The 18,230-nt window shown below is 34.7% G+C and overlaps 1 protein-coding gene across 2 annotated transcripts in view; it reads left to right on the top strand.

Annotated features, from left to right (window-relative positions):
* DPP10 (dipeptidyl peptidase like 10) overlaps positions 1-18,230 on the top strand; it is a 689,759-nt gene that overhangs the window by 338,693 nt on the left and 332,836 nt on the right. For both annotated transcript variants that reach the window (XM_060106086.1, XM_060106085.1), the window contains exon 5: positions 12,194-12,268. In XM_060106086.1, the coding sequence (XP_059962069.1) occupies positions 12,194-12,268 (75 nt within the window). The remainder of the gene's footprint in view (positions 1-12,193; positions 12,269-18,230) is intronic.

Genomic DNA, 18,230 nt, shown 5'->3' with positions numbered 1-18,230 from the left:
TCTAGGTCCATCCACCTCACTACAAATAACTCAATTTCGTTTCTTTTTATGGCTAAGTAATATTCCATTGTATATATGGACCACATCATCTTTATCCATTCATCTGTTGATGGACACTTAGGTTGCTTCCATGGCCTGGCTATTGTAAATAGAGCTGCATTGAACATTGTGCTCCATTACTCCTTATGAATTATGGTTTTCTCAGGGTATATGCCCACTAGTGGGATTGCTGGGTCATATCGTAGTTCTATTTTTAGTTTTTTAAGGAACCTCCATACTGTTCTCCATAGTGGCTGTATCAATTAACATTCCAACCAACAGTGCAAGAGGATTCCCTTTTCTCCACACCCTCTCCAGCACTTATTGTTGGTAGAATTTTTGATGATGCCCATTCTGACTGGTGTCAGGTAATACCTAATTATAGTTTTTATTTGCATTTCTGTAATAATTAGTGATTTTGAGCATCCTTTCATGTGTTTTTTGGCAATCTGTATATCTTCTTTGGAGAAATGACTATTTAGGTCTACTGCCCATTTTTGGATTAGGTTGTTTGTTGTTTTTATATTGAGCTCATAAGCTGCTTTAATATTTTGGAGATTAATCCTTTGTCAGTTGCTTTTTTTGCAAATATTTTCTCCCATTTTGAGGGTTGTCTTTTCATCTTGTTTATGGTTTCTTTTGCTTTGCAAAACTTTTATGTTTCATTAGGTCCCATTTGTTTATATTTCCATTTCTCTAGGAGGTGGGTCAAAAAGGACCTTGCTGTGATTTACGTCATAGAGTGTTCTGCCTGTGTTTTCCTCTAGGAGTTTTATAGTGTCTGGCCTTACATTTAGGTCTTAAATACATTTGAAGTTTATTTTTGTGTATGGTTTTAGGGACTCTTCTAATTTCATGCTTTTACATGTAGCTGTCCAGTTTTCTCAACACCACTTATTGAAGAGGCTGTCTTTTCTCCATTGTATATTCTGATCTCCTTTATCAAAGATAAGGTGACCATATGTGCGTGGCTTTATCTCTAGGCTTTCTATCCTGTTCCATTGGTCTATGTTTCTGTTTTTGTGCCAGTACCATACTGTCTTGATTTCTGTAGCTTTGTAGTATAGTCTGAAGTCCAGGAGCATGATTCCTCCAGCTCCCTTTTTCTTTCTCAAGATTGCTTTGGCTATTTGGGGTCCTTTGTGTTTCCATACAAATTGTGAAATTTTTTGTTCTAATTCTGTGAAAAATGCCCTTGGTAGTTGATAGGGATTGCAATGAATCTTTAGATTGCTTTGGGTTGTATGGTCATTTTCACAACGTTGATTCTTCCAATCTAAGAACATGGTATATCTCTCCATCTGTTTATATCATTTTTAATTTCTTTCATCAGTGTCTTATAGTTTTCTGCATACAGGTCTTTTGTCTCCTTAGGTAGGTTTATTCCTAGGTATTTTATTCTTTTTGTTGCAATGGTAAATGGGAGTGTTTCCTTAATTTCTCCTTCAGTTTTCATCATTAGTGTACAGGAATGCAAGAGATTTCTGTGCATTAATTTTGTATCCTGCCACTTTCCCAAATTAATTGATTAGCTCTAGTAGTGTTCTGGTAGCATCTTTGGAGTTCTCCTTGTATAGTATCATGTCATATGCAAACTGACCATTTTACTTCTTCTCCAATTTGGATTCCTTTTACTTCTTTTTCTTCTGTGATTGCTGTGGGTAAAACTTCCAAAACTTTGTTGAATAATAGCAGTGAGAGTGGGCAGCCTTGTCTTTTTCCTGATCTTAGTGGAAATGGTTTCAGTTTTTCACCACTGAGAACAATGTTGTCTGTGGGTTTGTCATATATGGCCTTTATTATGTTGAGGTAAGTTCCCTCTGTGCTTACTTTCTGGAAGGTTTTTATCTTAAATGAGTGTTGAATATTGTCAAAAGCTTTTTCTGCATCTATTGAGATTATCATATGGTTTTTCTCCTTCAGTTTGTTAATATGGTTTATCACATTGATTTGCATATATTGAAGAATCCTTGCATTCCTGTGATAAACCCCACTTGATCATAGTGTATGATCCTTTTAATGTGCTGTTGGATTCTGTTTGCAGGTATTTTGTTGAGGATTTTTGCATCTATGTTCATCAGTGATATTGGTCTGTAGTTTTCTTTCTTTGTGACATCTTTGTCTGGTTTTGGTACCAGGGTGATGATGGCCTCGTAGAATGAGTTTGGGCATGTTCCTTCCTCTGCTTTATTTTGGAAGAGTTTGAGAGGATAGGCATTAGCTCTTCTCTAAATGTTTGATACAATTCACCTGTGAAGCCATCTGGTCCCTGGGCTTTTGTTTGTTGGAAGAGTTTTAATCACAGTTTCAATTTCAGTGCTTCTCTTCTAAGAATTTGTCCATTCCTCCCAGGTTGTCCATTTGATTGGAATATAGTTGCTTGTAGTAATCTCTCATGATCCTTTTGTATTTCTGCAGTGTCTGGTGTTACTTCTCCTTTTTCTTTTCTAATTCTGTTGAGTTGAGTCTTCTCCCTTTTTATCTTGATGAGGCTGGCTAATGGTTTATCAATTTGTTTATCTCCTCAAAGAACCAGATTTAGTTTTATTGTTCTTTACTATCATTTCCTTCATTTCTTTTTCATTTATTTCTGATCTGATCTTTACGATTTCTTTCCTTCTGCTAACTTTGTGGTTTTCTTTTGTTGTTCTTTCTCTAATTGCTTTAGGTTTAAGGTTAGGTTGTTTATCTGAGATTGTCTTGTTTCTTGAAATAGGATGTATTGCTATAAACTTCCCTCTTAGAACTACTTTCGCTGCATCCCATAGGTTTTGGGTCATCATGTTTTCATTGTCATTTCTTTCTAGGTATTTTTTGATTTCCTCTTTGATTTATTCATTGATATCTTGGTTATTTAGTATTGTATTGTTTAGCCTCCATGTGTTTGTATTTTTTACAGTGTTTTTCCTGTAATTAATATCTAGTCTCATAACGTTGTGGTTGGAAAAGATACTTGATACGATTTCAATTTTCTTAAATGTACTAAGGCTTGATTTGTGACCCACAATATCGTCTATCCTGGAGAATGTTCCCTGAGCTCTTAAGAAGAAAGTGTATTCTGTAGTGTTTGGATGAAATGTACTATAAATATCAATTGAGTCCATCTTGTTTAATGTGTCATTTAAAGCTTGTGTTTCCTTATTTATTTTCATTTTGGGTGATCTGTCCATTGGTGAAAGTGGGATGTTAAAGTCCCCTACTATGATTGTGTTACTGTCAATTTCCCCTTTTATGGCTGTTAACATTTGCCTTATGTATTGAGGTGCTCCTCTGTTGAGTGCATAAATATTTACAATTGTTATATCTTCTTCTTGGATTGATCCCTTGATCATTATGTAGTGTCCTTCTTTGTCTCTTGTAAGTCTTTATTTTAAAATATATATTTTCTGATATGAGAATTGCTACTCTAGCTTTCTTTTGATTTCCATTTGCATGGAATATCTTTTTCCATCCCCTCACTTTCAGTCTGTATGTGTCCCTAGGTCTGAAGTGTGTTTCTTGTAGACAGCATATATATAGCTCTTGCTTTTTTATCCATTCAGCCAGTCTATGTCTTTTGGTTGGAGCTTTTAATACATTTACATTTAAGGTAATTATCATTATGTATGTCCCTATTACCATTTTCTTAATTATTTTGGGTTTGTTATTGTAGGTGTTTTCCTTCACTTGTGTTTCCTGCCTAGAGAAGTTCCTTTAGCATTTGTTGTAAATTTGTGGTGCTGAATTCTCTTAGCTTTTGGTTGTCTGTAAAGGTTTTAATCTCTCTGTTGAATCTGAATGAGATCCTTGCTGGGTAGAGTAATCTTGGCTGTAGGTTATTCCCTTTCATTACTTTAAACAGGTCCTGCCACCCCCTCTGGCTTTCAGGGTTTCTGCTGCTAGATCAGCTGTTAACCTTATGGGGATTCCCCTGTATGTTATTTGTTGCTTTTCCCTTGTTGCTTTTAATATTTTTTCTTAGTATTTAATTTTTGATAGTTTGATTAATATGTGTCTTGGTGTGTTTCTCCTTGGTTTTATCCTGTATGGGACCCTCTGTGCTTCCTGGACTTGATTGACCTATCCTTTCCCATATTAGGGAAGTTTTCAACTATAATCTCTTCAAATATTTCCTCAGTCCCTTTCTTTTTCTCTTCTTCTTCTGGGACCCCTATATTTCGAATGTTGGTGCATTTAATATTGTTCCAGAGGTCTCTGAGACTGTCCTCAGTTCTTTTCATTTTGGGTTTCTGGTGAATGTCTAACTCAGTTTGGTTATGTATATGTTTGCCTAAATGACATATTTAGTTGGTTTTGAACTTTTAATAGAGGAACCGGGCTGTCCATGATTTTCATATGTGTCCTTTTATCACAGCATTCTGTTACTGATTCATGTATATTTATATTTATTTGTAGCTCACTAATTTTTATAGGATATTCCATACTTTTATGTTATTTTCACATTATTGTATGGATTGTCATTATTTTCATAGATTACAGCATATTTGTTGTTTATCTGATATTCAAGTTTAACTGGGCATGTTATATTTTTATTGGCTAAATTTATTACAAATGACACTCTGTCAAGAGACAACAGTTATTATTAATCTAATTCTCTGCATCCAAGGTCCATTCAGATGAAAACAAGAAATAAATATTATACTCTTTATATAAATAGTTTTACCAAAGATAAAAATAAGAGAGAAGAAAGTAGATATCTAATCTGATATTATTGAAGAATATACCAGAATTTATTAAATATCAACAAATAAGTTTCTTTTTAGTTACTAACCTATGTTCTCTCTTGTTCTTTGGGATTATCAATGGTAATGCTAAACTAATGATGTCATACCAACTTTAAATGGGTCTGTGATCCATAAGAAAAATCGATCACCTGTCAACCAAAATTTAATCTTTACAGCACTAGTATTTTCCTATTTTTCCCTCATTTTTAAAGAAGATTCAGCGAGGTTAAATTTTTTTATGAAGCGATATTGGTCATTATATTTTCTCTTCTTTTTAAAAATATGAAAATTCCAAAGTTCTTGGTAGCCACTTCCTGGCCTATGAGAGATATAAAATCACATTACTGACACAAATTCTTGAAATGTCCATATCATGTTTTAAAATAGTAACTATTAATTAGGTTTTCTCTCTAATATTTATCTTATGGAATATCATTGCAAAAATGTACTTAAGTAATTTGCTACTGGAAAAATCCAGTCAACTTGTCTTATAAGCATTGTATTGAACAAATTATATTAGGCCATGATTAGGAAAACTTATCCAGAAATTCTAATGTGATATTTTTTGGACTTTCATAACTTTTAATTTCTTTCTCTATGCTGTATTTTTTAGTGCATTACATTTAGTGCATTACATTCTTTACCTGAATGTAATAATGCCACTTAAGATAAATTATGTTTGAAGTATTGTGATTAGAAAACATTAAGACAATTTGAAGAATCAGATTAGTGTAACTGAACTTCAAACGAATAATTTGTGTAAGTATACAGTTTACAATATTCCTTAACTTCCTTCTCCAGCCTAAGGTTTCCTAATTTGTTGTATTTTTCAGTGCAGAAATACTGACATTTTTCTCAAAGTCATCTTGTTGGCCCTTTTTTTAAAGTTATTAACAGAATTCAGAGACCATTAGTTTTACCTTCTATTAAAAATAAAAATTGTTTTTTAAATGTTTTAGTGTATGGACTATGATCCAAATCAATAAAATATTAATTTGGCCATTCACATTTATTGAGCAATAAAGATATATGTGAGGCATTCTACATGAGTTAGTAAGTACTGATTTACTAGTCTTAAAAACTACCTACTTGCGCCATGGCATTTTTTCCATTGAGTTTTTTAATAAAATATTCTAGAATCAATAAAATGCATGGTGCCAAGAAAAAAAAATGGAGGTGATCTATTATGTTTATACAACATGGATGTCCTAGGTATCACAAAGTAATATAATTCAGACACTATACTAATTAATTGGGTAGCTACGCAAAGAGAACATTAAAAAAATACAATAAAAGGTCTGATTTTTAAAGAAATCTTTGCATATAAACACAGTTATGGCTATAACAAATGAACATGGCTTTATTTAGATCTGCAAGATAAAAAAAAAAACCAATCACTCTGCCTCTTCCTTGTTTCTTTCACTTGAAGCCAGACAGAGAAAGAGAGTCCATCTTTGGTATCACTTAATAGACTGCAATTTGGTTTGCCTTCTTTTCTGCCTTCTTTCGACCTTCTTTTCCTTTTTTATCAATTGTATAGTAAGCATTTCCCTCCTGCCATCCACTTAAGGTCAACTGGCTTTTTAAAATCTTTCCTCATGCTCATTTCATGATTATTTATAGACTGCATTGTAAAAGAAGCTTATTGACAATATATACTTAATCACAGACTTGAAAAACTAATATTTTATTTTTCTAGAATAAGAGATGACTTTTCTAAACATTTTTTGTCAGTTATCAATAAGCTAAAAATTAGATTAGGTAATGAGGGAAATTATAGCCAAATAAATTAAACATAAGATGTGTGTGTTTGTGCGTGTGTGTGTAGGATTTTGGTTGGGTGAGGTGGAGAGAGCAGGAAAAAAGACCATAAGGACCTAGTTTCTTGTTTTCATCATTCTATATCTGTTGAAAATGTACCCACCTACACTTTAAGACTTAGCGGATTCTCCAACTCAAGTTCTTGGAACGGTAATTTTTTTTTTTTGTAATAGAGATGCCTATACATATTTTTATCACCAGCATGTTACAAGATCTAGAATAAGACTCACCTGAACTGTACTGTTCTTATGCATCTGTCATTTCTCAATCTTAAGGCAACCAAGTCTTCTACCAGCTTTTGTTAATTTTAATCCAACCTCTTGTTCTTCTCCTCTTGCTCATTCTTTTCTCAGCCTTAAGTCATACAAATACATATTTTATATGTTCTGGCACTTCTGATATTTATGTTTGTGTTTAATGATTTCTTGCCATGATATTCAATATCTGACATCTTGGAATAGTCTAGTCCATTGTCTAGTTTTACCTCTAGTTATAATGTTTCTGACAAGAATGAATCATTGCAATGGAGCCTCTTAATAGGGGCATTACTGTGGCAGTAGATGTAAATTGAGGTTCCAAACAACTCAGAAGAGCAATAATGGAAGCGATCAGTGATTAAATGAACTGCACATATAATTGTATACATATGACTCAGATGAATCACTTGCACTGAAAAGGACAGAGAAGGCTTAAAGAGGGAGAATTAGAATGATATTTGAGAGAAATACAGCTTGAATAAAGAGCAGGGAGAGGTGAAGTTATTATGGCAGGTGGAGCAGGTTTACTTATAAAAGTAATCATAAATATTACTCATAATAACTGCATTGTTACTGATCCACTCATAGTAGAACATGTTGTTTGAGAGGTTTTGCTCCTTTTATCTGATGAGAATGAATTTACATTGAATGTAAACTTTCATCTAATACTCCATAAAGTCCCAGATATCTCTCTTAAACTCCAGGCTTATGTACAAAAAGCTTGAATATCCCCTATTGAATATCCCACTAGGATTAAAACCATAGTATATCTAAAATTGGTATGTCTAAAATTTTCCTCAAAATATGCCTGGTTTTTGCTTTTTCCCAAGTTTGGTTGCAGTAGCAACATTTACCCAGTGATAAAAACGTGAAAACCCAAAATTGTTTTGTACACTTTCTTCTTAGGCTTTAGATATAATCAATAAATTCTTTTGTTTTTATCAGCAATCTCCCTTGCAGATGTACCCTCCTCCCTATGCCCTTGCATCTTTCTTAACTTCTTGACGTTGCTTGTCTGGATTGTCATGAGAGCTTCTTACCAGATCTCACTGACCTCAAGATGTCATCAGATCTAACTCACCCAATTGCCAGAGGAATCATTCTAAATTCAAATCTGATTCTGTTGCTTCCTTGGCTTTAAATTTCGCCATTCATGAAAACAGTGATTAGCTCTGCCATATTCATGTTGGTAATAATACACGTATAATATTAACACTAAGCCATGGGGCTAGCCCCACCTCTCTGGGAATCTTTTAAAACTACATGTACATTTTTAAAGGTTGTTCTCATAATGCAGTCTATAGTTTCATTTAACTGGAAAACGTGGGATCATGAAGTTTTCACTTACATTACCACCAAGTATATGAAAAATACACCACCTGTTTTTTAAATCTCATAACGTTGTTTCCACCCCCACCCCACCCCCCTTATCCTTATGGCAATTTTTGCTTTACCAAAATTAAGCAAACTAGCATCCCCTAGGCAGAATCTGGTACACATATATGTTTCAAAGTATCGGGCTATAATTTAAGAATCATGAGATTGTAAATTAACAGTTTGATTTCCAGCTTATCTTGAAAAAAATTGGAAAGTTAGAAATACTGTATATAATTTCCTATAAGATAATGATTATTTGAAGGTGAGGGGCTACTGCCCCCTTTTGACAGCCTGACTGCTCCATTTGTCCTCAGTTTACTCAGCTGCTTTCTTCTACCACACATCCAGTCTTTTAAGGCCTTTGGGGCAGAGAAACACAGTGCTTGTCTTATCCTGCCCAATATGAGATGGGAAAGATTCTAGTGACTTTGTTTTTCAACTTTGTAGCACCTTCAGTGTTTACCATGGTGTTCATCTTATTTTGAATGTTCAATAAGTTAGTTTTGGTATAGTTGAATGATACATACAAATGAGGTGCTACAAAATCTTGCCAAGCTGCCTGAAAGCATGCATTTGTTTCTCAACTGATCAGATGGCTTGTCTCCCTTGTTAATTTGTTTAGTTAACCACCTGCCCATTTGTTTTCCTGTTTATCCCACCTTATTTGGCTTTAATTGAATGTTCCTAGATGGCAGAGTTCATGCATTTTAATGCCCTTTGTTCAAAAATGCATTAGTAAGCATCATTGCTGAATAATACCGATAAACACATGTAGAAAATATTTCTGCATACTTTTATTACAATAGTAATTAAGTGATTAAATATGTAGGTAACATAATAGCCTTATTGGCAATAATAGGCTTCCCAAAACACTAATTTGAGGCCATATCAAGTTGAGACTCAACTGGAACTATATTAATGTCTGTAATTAGGGTCAATGTAGACCAAGGGGTCTCTGGTGGCTGCTAGGAAAGATTAATCACCCAGATGCAGCAGATGATAGCATTAATGGCTTAGGTTAAGAGGGATTTGCCTGAAACTTCCCATGCCCCTTGACTAAGCGGCAAGGATATGTTTCTTACACGTGTATCATCAGCAAGTCTCCTTGCAGCACTACCTGTGCACAACTCTTAAGTTCGAAGTTTCAGCAGCTTGGGCCTTTGAAAAGGTATTTGGAAAGTTTCCCAGGTTGTATGCTGCAGAAGCTGAAGGCAGTATAGTGATAATTAATAAAGTGCCAGACTGGATAATTGTAGGAACTGTAAAAGATACTAAAATGTTGTTACCAGAGGCTCAGATGCACCTGTGAACATGTGAAGTTAATTTGCGTGAGCAACATTCCGTGAGAACGGATGGGGACAAGGGGGGTGAGATTTTCCTTAAATAATTCAGACTTCAGACAGGGTAGCTCTCTAAAACAAGAGAGAGAGAGAGAAAGAGAGGAGAGAGAGGAAAGGGGAAGGGAGGAAGGAAAGAAGGAGGGAAGGAAGAGAGGAAGGGAGAAAAGAAAGAATCTCCTGTTGGCATAGGGCTTATGAAAGGAGTTCCTCCTGCATTCTTTCATTATGTATACTTCTCTGTGACCTTGACAAAAGTTTAAGAACCGTATTATTAGAGTTTTCTTATTCTCATAGGACTGGAATGATGGCATTGCCCTTTTAACCAATTTTTAAATAACAATAAACCTCCTTTTGTGTAACAATATACCTCCTGATACTGCAATGTGCAATGCTGAGTGAGAGGACCTTGTGTTCTGTATGTCACCCGAAATCTCACACAGGCTAATATCTATCAAGCTTCAATATACAATAAGTTAATGAGAAAAAAAGAAAAGGTTAGAATGAAGATAGCTCCCTCACAGCTTTGACATGGGGCAGGAGGTGGGGGAATTATTGAGAACCACAGCATTCTAAGCAATTTCAGAGCTTATGATAGATGATAGATCAATGGTAGCCCTACTGTTGTGATTGTTGTTTGTTGTTGTTATTTTCATTATTATTGAAATGGCTTTTCGAAAAAATGAAAAACAAATTCCTTGAGGTGAATTTTTGCCAGTGATTATTCTGATCTTCTTCTAAGTGGATGGTACAAGATGGATGTATGTAGGCAACACCTCTTCTAAATCAACGTTACCATGTACAAGCATTTTCTCCCAGAGTACTCCATTCTCTTGCATATCTGGTTCAGAAATGAACAGACTGTGTTATTTCAACAATTCCCTGGGTGACTTACAATCCAATTCATTCTGATACTAACTACTCAGAGTTAGTGAAGACCCCACGGGTTAAGGACTCAGTGCCTGCTCTCATTTCAGATACCGGCTTCAAGTCCTGAGACCCCAGGCTACTTGCATTTTTATCGGACTTGGTTTACAGATTTGGTGGTTCTCACAATCTCCCTTCAGATTTGATAATTTGCTAGAATGACATAGAAAGAATTATACTTATGATTACCGGTTTATTATAAAGAATACAAATGAAAAGCCAGATGAAGAGGTAAATAGGGTGAATGGAGAAGGGTCCTAAGTACAGTCTTTTTCTCTGTGGAGTTGGGATATGTCCCCTCCAGCTACATTGATATGTTAACTAACAAGGAAGCTTCTGCAAATCTCATGGTTCAGAAGTTTTCTACTGAGGTTTTGTTACCTAGGCCCGATTGATTAAATCATCGGCCACATGCTTGAACTTCAGCTCCAGTCCCACCACCCTCACTGACCTCCAGGTAGGGTTCAAAGTTCTCGCTCTCTAATCAGGTGGCTGGTTCTTCTCCAGAAGCTATCTTGCCACTCTCCCCCCACCCCCAATCCTGGAGTCATCTCATTAACATAACCTGTGTGTGGTCAAAGAGGAGGGCTAGTTATTAATTAACAAAAGACCCTTCTATCGCTCAGGAAATTCCAAGCATTTTAGAAGCTCTGTGCCAGGAACCAGGGAAAAAGACCAAATGTATTTTTTATTATACCATGCAAGCTTTGCCAGATATTGGTTCTTCTGAGTTTCTTATCCTTTCCATTGTCTTTGGGAATTTCTAAGTACTAAAACCATGACTTCACCCTTTTCTGTTTTTCTTGGAGACCAGTGTTGTTGAAACTGCCCATACATAAAATGTATACAATTATTTATACCTGTATTTCTCTGCAAAAACCATACAAATTAGTTTGCTTAAAATCCATGTACAGTTTATTTTATTTTTTTGTTTGCGTTTTGTAGGCTTTTGATGCAGCAACTCAATTTGCTTGCCTTCTCTTTAGATATGAAATTACATGTAATCTCTATGCCAAATAAAACCATTTTCCCACTCTCAGTGTATTTATCCTTCACTTTATGTTCTTATGTTTAAGTCTTTCTAACATTGGATTTATTCAATGGTAAAATAAAAAGCTCAAAACTAAACATGTATAGTGTATTTGTTTATATTTCTATACCACATACATATATTGAGTATAATCAATTATGTATTTGTGTTTTAATCTGCCTCATTCTGGGAGTTTCCTTTAAGGAGATTTTGTCTTTAACATATGTCTTTTTAAAAATATAAATATACAACCTGTGGAAAAAAAAAGTGCAGAGACAGAAAATCATGACACCACAGAATGCCACTATTTCTTTTCCTTTTGATTAATCCAACATGCAAATATAAAAGCATTTTGGTTACTTAAGAAGTTCAATGATGTTTTGCTTTTTTATCCTTATAAATGAAAATATGAACTTAGTCTTTACATGATAACATGTAGGGGAGATACATTAACAAAACTTTTCTTAATGAAGTGTCTAATATAGCCTCTCCAAGTTTCTATATCCATCTGTAAGGTCATACATACGTACATGCCTGTGCATACTTATAATACGAACAAGAAAGCCTATTTTACAATGTTAGGAGGAGAATGGACATCTTTTTTAATACTTACATATCCAAATGCATGTCAATCTTTCTGTTATTAAGCTCTTTAAAATAATTGTTTCTTTTTATTTCTAGGTAACCTTCAAAGCATCAAGATATTCAGTTTCACCCGATTTAAAATATGTTCTTCTGGCATATGATGTCAAACAGGTAAAGCAGTGATCTTTGAAAACAATTTTTTCATTGTGTTTTGCATTCAAGTGACAGTTCATAGTTGTGTTGCATTCAAGTGACAGTTCATAGTTGTGTTGCATTCAAGTGACAGTTCATAGTTGTCCTTGGTCATCTACTCAACTAGAGAAAATTTGACATATCCAGTAGGTGCAGGTGAATACTGATAACCGATATTGCACAAGAGAGTTTTGGCAACAATGTCCTTTCTTCCACACCCAGCTAACAAATAACTGGAACAATCTGCTAGGTGCCTGTTCTGGTCCAAGTCCATCTCTTTTAGAGGAGAGTGTGGCAGAGCTTAGCAAATCCAAAAAATGGGGGCTTTTGACAATTCCAGGGTAAGCCTTAATATCTACTTGGGTTGTATGTATATGTAGATTAAGGGGTTTCCTAATGGCTGTGCCTGAGCTGCAGTGTATATTGTGGGAAGAGCTGGTGAAAACATTGATTCAGTTTATGGTCAAAGGATTCTTCGTTGGTTTTTGAGCATAAGCCTTGTGGTTGTAGAAATTTCTAAAAGTGGGGCAAGGCAAGGAATCAATTCTGAACAAATAAAGTGTTCTAATTGCAATTAGTATTTCATTATTCCATGTCAACTCTATAGCACAATTAGAGCAATATGTATGGTTGTGGAGTATTTTTACTCAGATATAATTTGCACTGTTAAAAAGGAAAGTAAATGTTGAAAAGGCAATTCAGCAGATTAGCTTCTATAGAAAATAAATGATTTTGGAAATTATTCAAGAATGTTTTGTGTGCTTTAAGGCAGACAATAAAAATTTATAGACTTAAAGCAAGAAGCCTCCTATAATGCATTGAAACCCTTCGAGCACATGAAATGTTACTGTTCAAAGGACCTTCTACTTGATGGTTTTAGTCTTTTGAAATATACATGTGTTATATTTTTAGACAAGTTTATATTTCTTATTTAAAATAATTAATTTACTCTACAAAAGGCGGGGAGACTGTAATCAAAGACATCTTTTTCCTGTTATAAATTTTAGCCCTTTTCCTTTACCTTTGTTCTGTGTTCTCTCTACTCATTGAGATTTTGAAAAACATGTAATAGTAGGAAAAGTGCTTGAGCTTTATAACCAAACTATTACAGCATCCTCAGGTTTTTAAAACAATATTTATCTAAAGAGTTTTAACTTAAAATGACTGCTATATTAAAATGATAATAAACTTTTAAAAATCTCAGGTTTCAGTAGCTACAATTTGTTTTATTCTGTTTCACTGATCTATGTGTCTATCCTTCTGCTAGTTCCACATAGTCTTTGCTTATTTTGGATACTTTACATAAATGGAATCATCCAGTATATGACTGTTGTCTGGCTTCTTTCACTTAGTAGAATGCTTTTTAGATTTATCCACATTATAATATGTATCACTACTTCGTTCCTTTTTTATGGTTGAATACTATTTCATTGTATGTATGTACTACATTTATTCATTTATCCATTGAAGGATACTTGGGTTTTTTCCACCTTTTGGCTGTTATGAATAGTGTTATTGTAAACATTTGTGCACAAGCATTTTTTTTGAGTACCTGTTTTCAACTTCGGAGATAAATATTGAGGTGTGAAATTGCTGGGTAATATGATAATTCTATGTTTATCTTTTTGAGAAACCACCAAATCACTTTCTAAAATGGCTGCACCATTTTATATTCCCACGGGCAATGTACAAGTGTTTCAGTTTCTCTGTATCCTCACCAACAGTTGTTATTTTCCATTCTTCTTATTGTAGCTATCCTAATGTATATGAATTGATATCTCATTGTGGTTTTGGTGTATACCTCCCTAATTAGACTAATGATGTTAAGCATATTTTTATATATTTGTTGGCCTTCTGTGTTTCTTCTTTGGAGAAATGTCTCTTCAAGTCCATTGCGTTGTTTTTTTTTTTTTCTTTTTGTAGTTGAATTTGAGAGCTGTTTAGATATTCTGGATAGAAGACCCTTATCAAATATATGATTTGCAAATATTTTCTTCCATTCAGTAGATTGTTTTTTCACTTTTTTGATAATGTCCTTTGGTGCATACATTTTTAAAATTCTGATGAAGTATGATTTATCTATTTTTGTCTCTTGTTACTCATGCTTTTGGTACCATATCTAAGAATACATTGCCAAATTCAAGGTCATGAAGTTGTACCCTTGTGGTTTCTTCTAAGAGTTTTATAGTTTCAGTTCTTATATTTAGGTTGTTGATATATTTTGAAATATTACTTTTTATTATTTGAGATAGCCTTAAAAACGTTTTAAGGTTCCTGTTATATATTGAAAAACCATTCCAAAATGGTTTTGTTGGTTTATACTGCCCTTAGGCAATGCATAGCCTGTTACATTGACATATATACACTACCATGTGTAAAACAGATAGCTAGTGGGAAGCTGCTGCATAGCACAAGGAGATCAGCTCGCTGCTTTATGAAGACTTGGAGGGGTGGGATAGGGAGGATGGGAGGGAGGCTAAAGAGGGAGGGGACATATGTATATGTATAGCTGATTTACTTTGTAGTACAGCAGAAACTAACACAACATTGTAAAGCAATTATAGTCCAATAAAGAAAAACAGAGTGATTATTAAATTGATAGATTATATATAACCTAACTACTAATTGAATGCATACAGAACCCCCACACATACACATCACACACATACGCACAAGTATTAGTGTTATATTACTATGTAATAAATTACCCCAAACTTAGTGACTTAAAAAAAAATTACTGTTGTTCACAGTTTGTGTGTATTAGGAATTTGGGATTGGCTTAAGTGGGAGGTTCTGGCTTTAATGATGTTGCAGTCAGGTATCAGCTGGGGCTGCAGTCATCTGACAGCTTGACTGAGGCTGGAGGATAGACATCCAAGGTAGATCTCTCACATAGATGGGTAATTGGTGTTTGCTGATGTCATGAGGCCTCAGGTTTCTCCACATGAAAGTCTCTACAGTGCTACTTGAGAGTCCTCATAACATGGTACTTGGATTATCCCAGAGTGAGTAACGCAGAAGATAAAGAGAGATTTCAGTGCCTTGCCTGATCTCTCTTTGGAAGTAACCTGTTATTTTCACCATGTATGTATTTTTTTTGTCACACAAGTCAGCTCTAATTCAGTGCTGGAGGGGGCTACCAAAGGGTGAGGATTTGGGGAGACCATCTTAGAGGCTGACAAACGTAGTCCCCAAATATTTCATATTCATCCTATGTGAAGTATACTCAAGGCCCCCCAAATTTTTATCCATTACAGCGCAGCATTTTAATCAAGCAGATCAATGTCCTTAGGCATGGTTTCTTGACTATAGTCCCTTGAGTATATTTATATATTCATATATAAAATTAAAATGCTCAATATATATCCATATGTTTGTATCCATATAAATACTATAAAGATACACATATATTTTAATATGTATTTAAATACCAATTTGACTATTATTCTCAGGTTGTTTTTTTTTAGCTTTATTGTGAATAACATTTACTTATTCCATTCATTTATCTTTTGTAGTCTTAGTATTTTTTTAAACATTTATATGTACAATTCAATCATTAGTTTTATTGTCCTTTCTTTAAATATATCACTAACTTTTTGGTTTTAATTGTTTTTTGACTTGAAGAAATTTTGAATTTTATGAATGTTTATCTTTCACTTTGTTGTGTTTATTTTTTTTCTAGGCTTAGAGAAATGCCTCCCAATATGATAAATATAAACTTGTATTTTTTTTTATTTTTATATATTTTATGCGTAAACATTCATTCTATTTTAGTTGCAATTGTTTATGGTGACAAGTGATCAAAACCTCTCTTTCTAATGATCATAGTAATAAAAAGACCTATCTTTCATATGAGTGAATGTAAGCATATGCAGTCTTCGGAGGGGCAAGACTCCAAAGGGACATTTTTGATGTATTATTGGAAAACCACCCAACACAATAAACTGTTTCATGAATGCCATACCTGTCCTCAGTTTCCCCATGACTATAATGAAGAGGGAAGAAGTATGAATGCTTCTCAAACTTACTCAAATTTACTGTCCTGAAAAATTTCCTGGTCATGTGATAATAATCCTGCCTCTGGGATCCTGTGCAAGATCCACTATACAGGATCTAGCACTGTTATTTTGGAGTCAGAGGAGCTTGCTGGGGAGAGCTAATTTAGTTTTATTTCCCTACTGATATTCTCAATTTGAATCAAATATCAATAATTTAGTGTAGGCCAAATTTAGAAAGTGTCTTTTAGGTCAACAACTGAGTTCTTCTGTGTGTAACCTGTGGGCTACCAATGTTGAATCACACTAATCTGTGGGTTACCAATGTTGAAATGCTTTATTCAGAGCTTAAGTTGGCATCATCATCGTGTCTAAGCTATGAAGAGTATGATTCTGACTTTTTTCTTAGCTTTATTTTTATTTTTTTCTTATCTTTTTACATGTTAACTGTACTATTGATCTGCAATTGTAGTACAGTAAGTTCCTTACATATGAACGAGTTCCGTTCCGAGAGCCCAATTTGTTCATAAGTCCAACAAAGTTAGCCTAGGTACCCAACTAACACAATCGGCTATATAGTACTGTACTGTAATAGGTTCATAATACTTTTCACACAAATAATACATAAAAAACAAACACCAAAAATAAAAACATTTTTAATCTTACAGTACAGTACCTTGAAAAGTGCAGTAGTACAGTACAACAGCTGGCATCCAGGGGCTGGCATCGAGTGAACAGGCAGGAAGAGTTACTGACTGAAGGAGGGAGAGGTGGTGGGAGATGGTAGAGCTGAAGGATCGTCAGCAATAGGAGACGGAGGGCAAGCTGCAATTTTACTCATGCCTGACACTGATGGCTCAGGTTCTGGTTCCTTGCTGGATTCAATTCTATCTACCCTCTTGAAAAAACGATCCAGTGATGTCTGGGTGGTAGCTCTTTTTTTCTCATCATAGATGACAGGGTAGCACTGGATTGTTTTCTCAACGGCTGCTGCAACCTTCCTGTACTGTTCTACATTCGGCTATGGCTCAAAAACTCACAGTGCCTCCTCAAATAAAGAAAATCCCCTTGCCATTTCCTGCATCCTGAATCTCTTTGGTTCTTCAGTTACTTCTTCCTCTTGTCTCTCTTCGTCTTTTCTCTGGGCCTCCAATTCCTGCTGCTTCTTAGCAGTACCAGCTGCATGACCACTGCTTTTATGCCTGCTTCCAGACATCCTGGGCTTAAAATAAAGATACTGTACTACTGTACTCTATACAGTACTGTACAGTAAAGTACACAAAAGCACAACCACTTGTAGAGGATGCATGCACACGACAGTGTACACCAGACACATGAACTAACTTAACGTGATTGGACATGGGAATGCATGTTCGCATCTTTGAAAGTTTACAGCTTGAAGGTTCTTATGTAGGGGACTAACTGTATCCATAGTCATAAAGCAATTATGATTACTAATATAGTGTTATGGACAGTTTTTGAAGATTCTGTATCAGGAGTTGCGTGCTAAATAAATCATGGAAACTATAAGCCAATAATTTTTTAGTCCTTTGCAAAGAAGCCAAAATAATATTCATTTTTGTATCAATGTCAATTTCATTGAACTTAGGCTGAATCTTTTCTGTTGAGATGTACAACTATTAATTAATTCTAATATGATTAATATGAAGACTGTTTCCCCCATGCAAATTATTTGTGTTCTACAACATCAAAAAGGTAATTTGAACAAAGTGAGAAGTTGCTCTTCTTTTTCTGGCCAGATTAATATTTCTCATATTTTGGGCCGATAGCATGCTTCCTAGGTTGTTCTTCTGCTCCACAGAATTTGAGAATGTTTTGTGCTTGTTGTCTACAGGAATCTGTGGACAGATCAAGGTAAATGATATTCTCCTGTAAGACTCTTACAGATAAGTGGGGGAAAGAGGGAGAAAAGATCATTTATCATT

Source organism: Mesoplodon densirostris, chromosome 8, assembly GCF_025265405.1.
Source record: "Mesoplodon densirostris isolate mMesDen1 chromosome 8, mMesDen1 primary haplotype, whole genome shotgun sequence".
In the NCBI taxonomy this organism is placed as follows: domain Eukaryota; kingdom Metazoa; phylum Chordata; class Mammalia; order Artiodactyla; family Ziphiidae; genus Mesoplodon; species Mesoplodon densirostris.
This window is presented reverse-complemented; position numbering and strand designations above follow the sequence as displayed.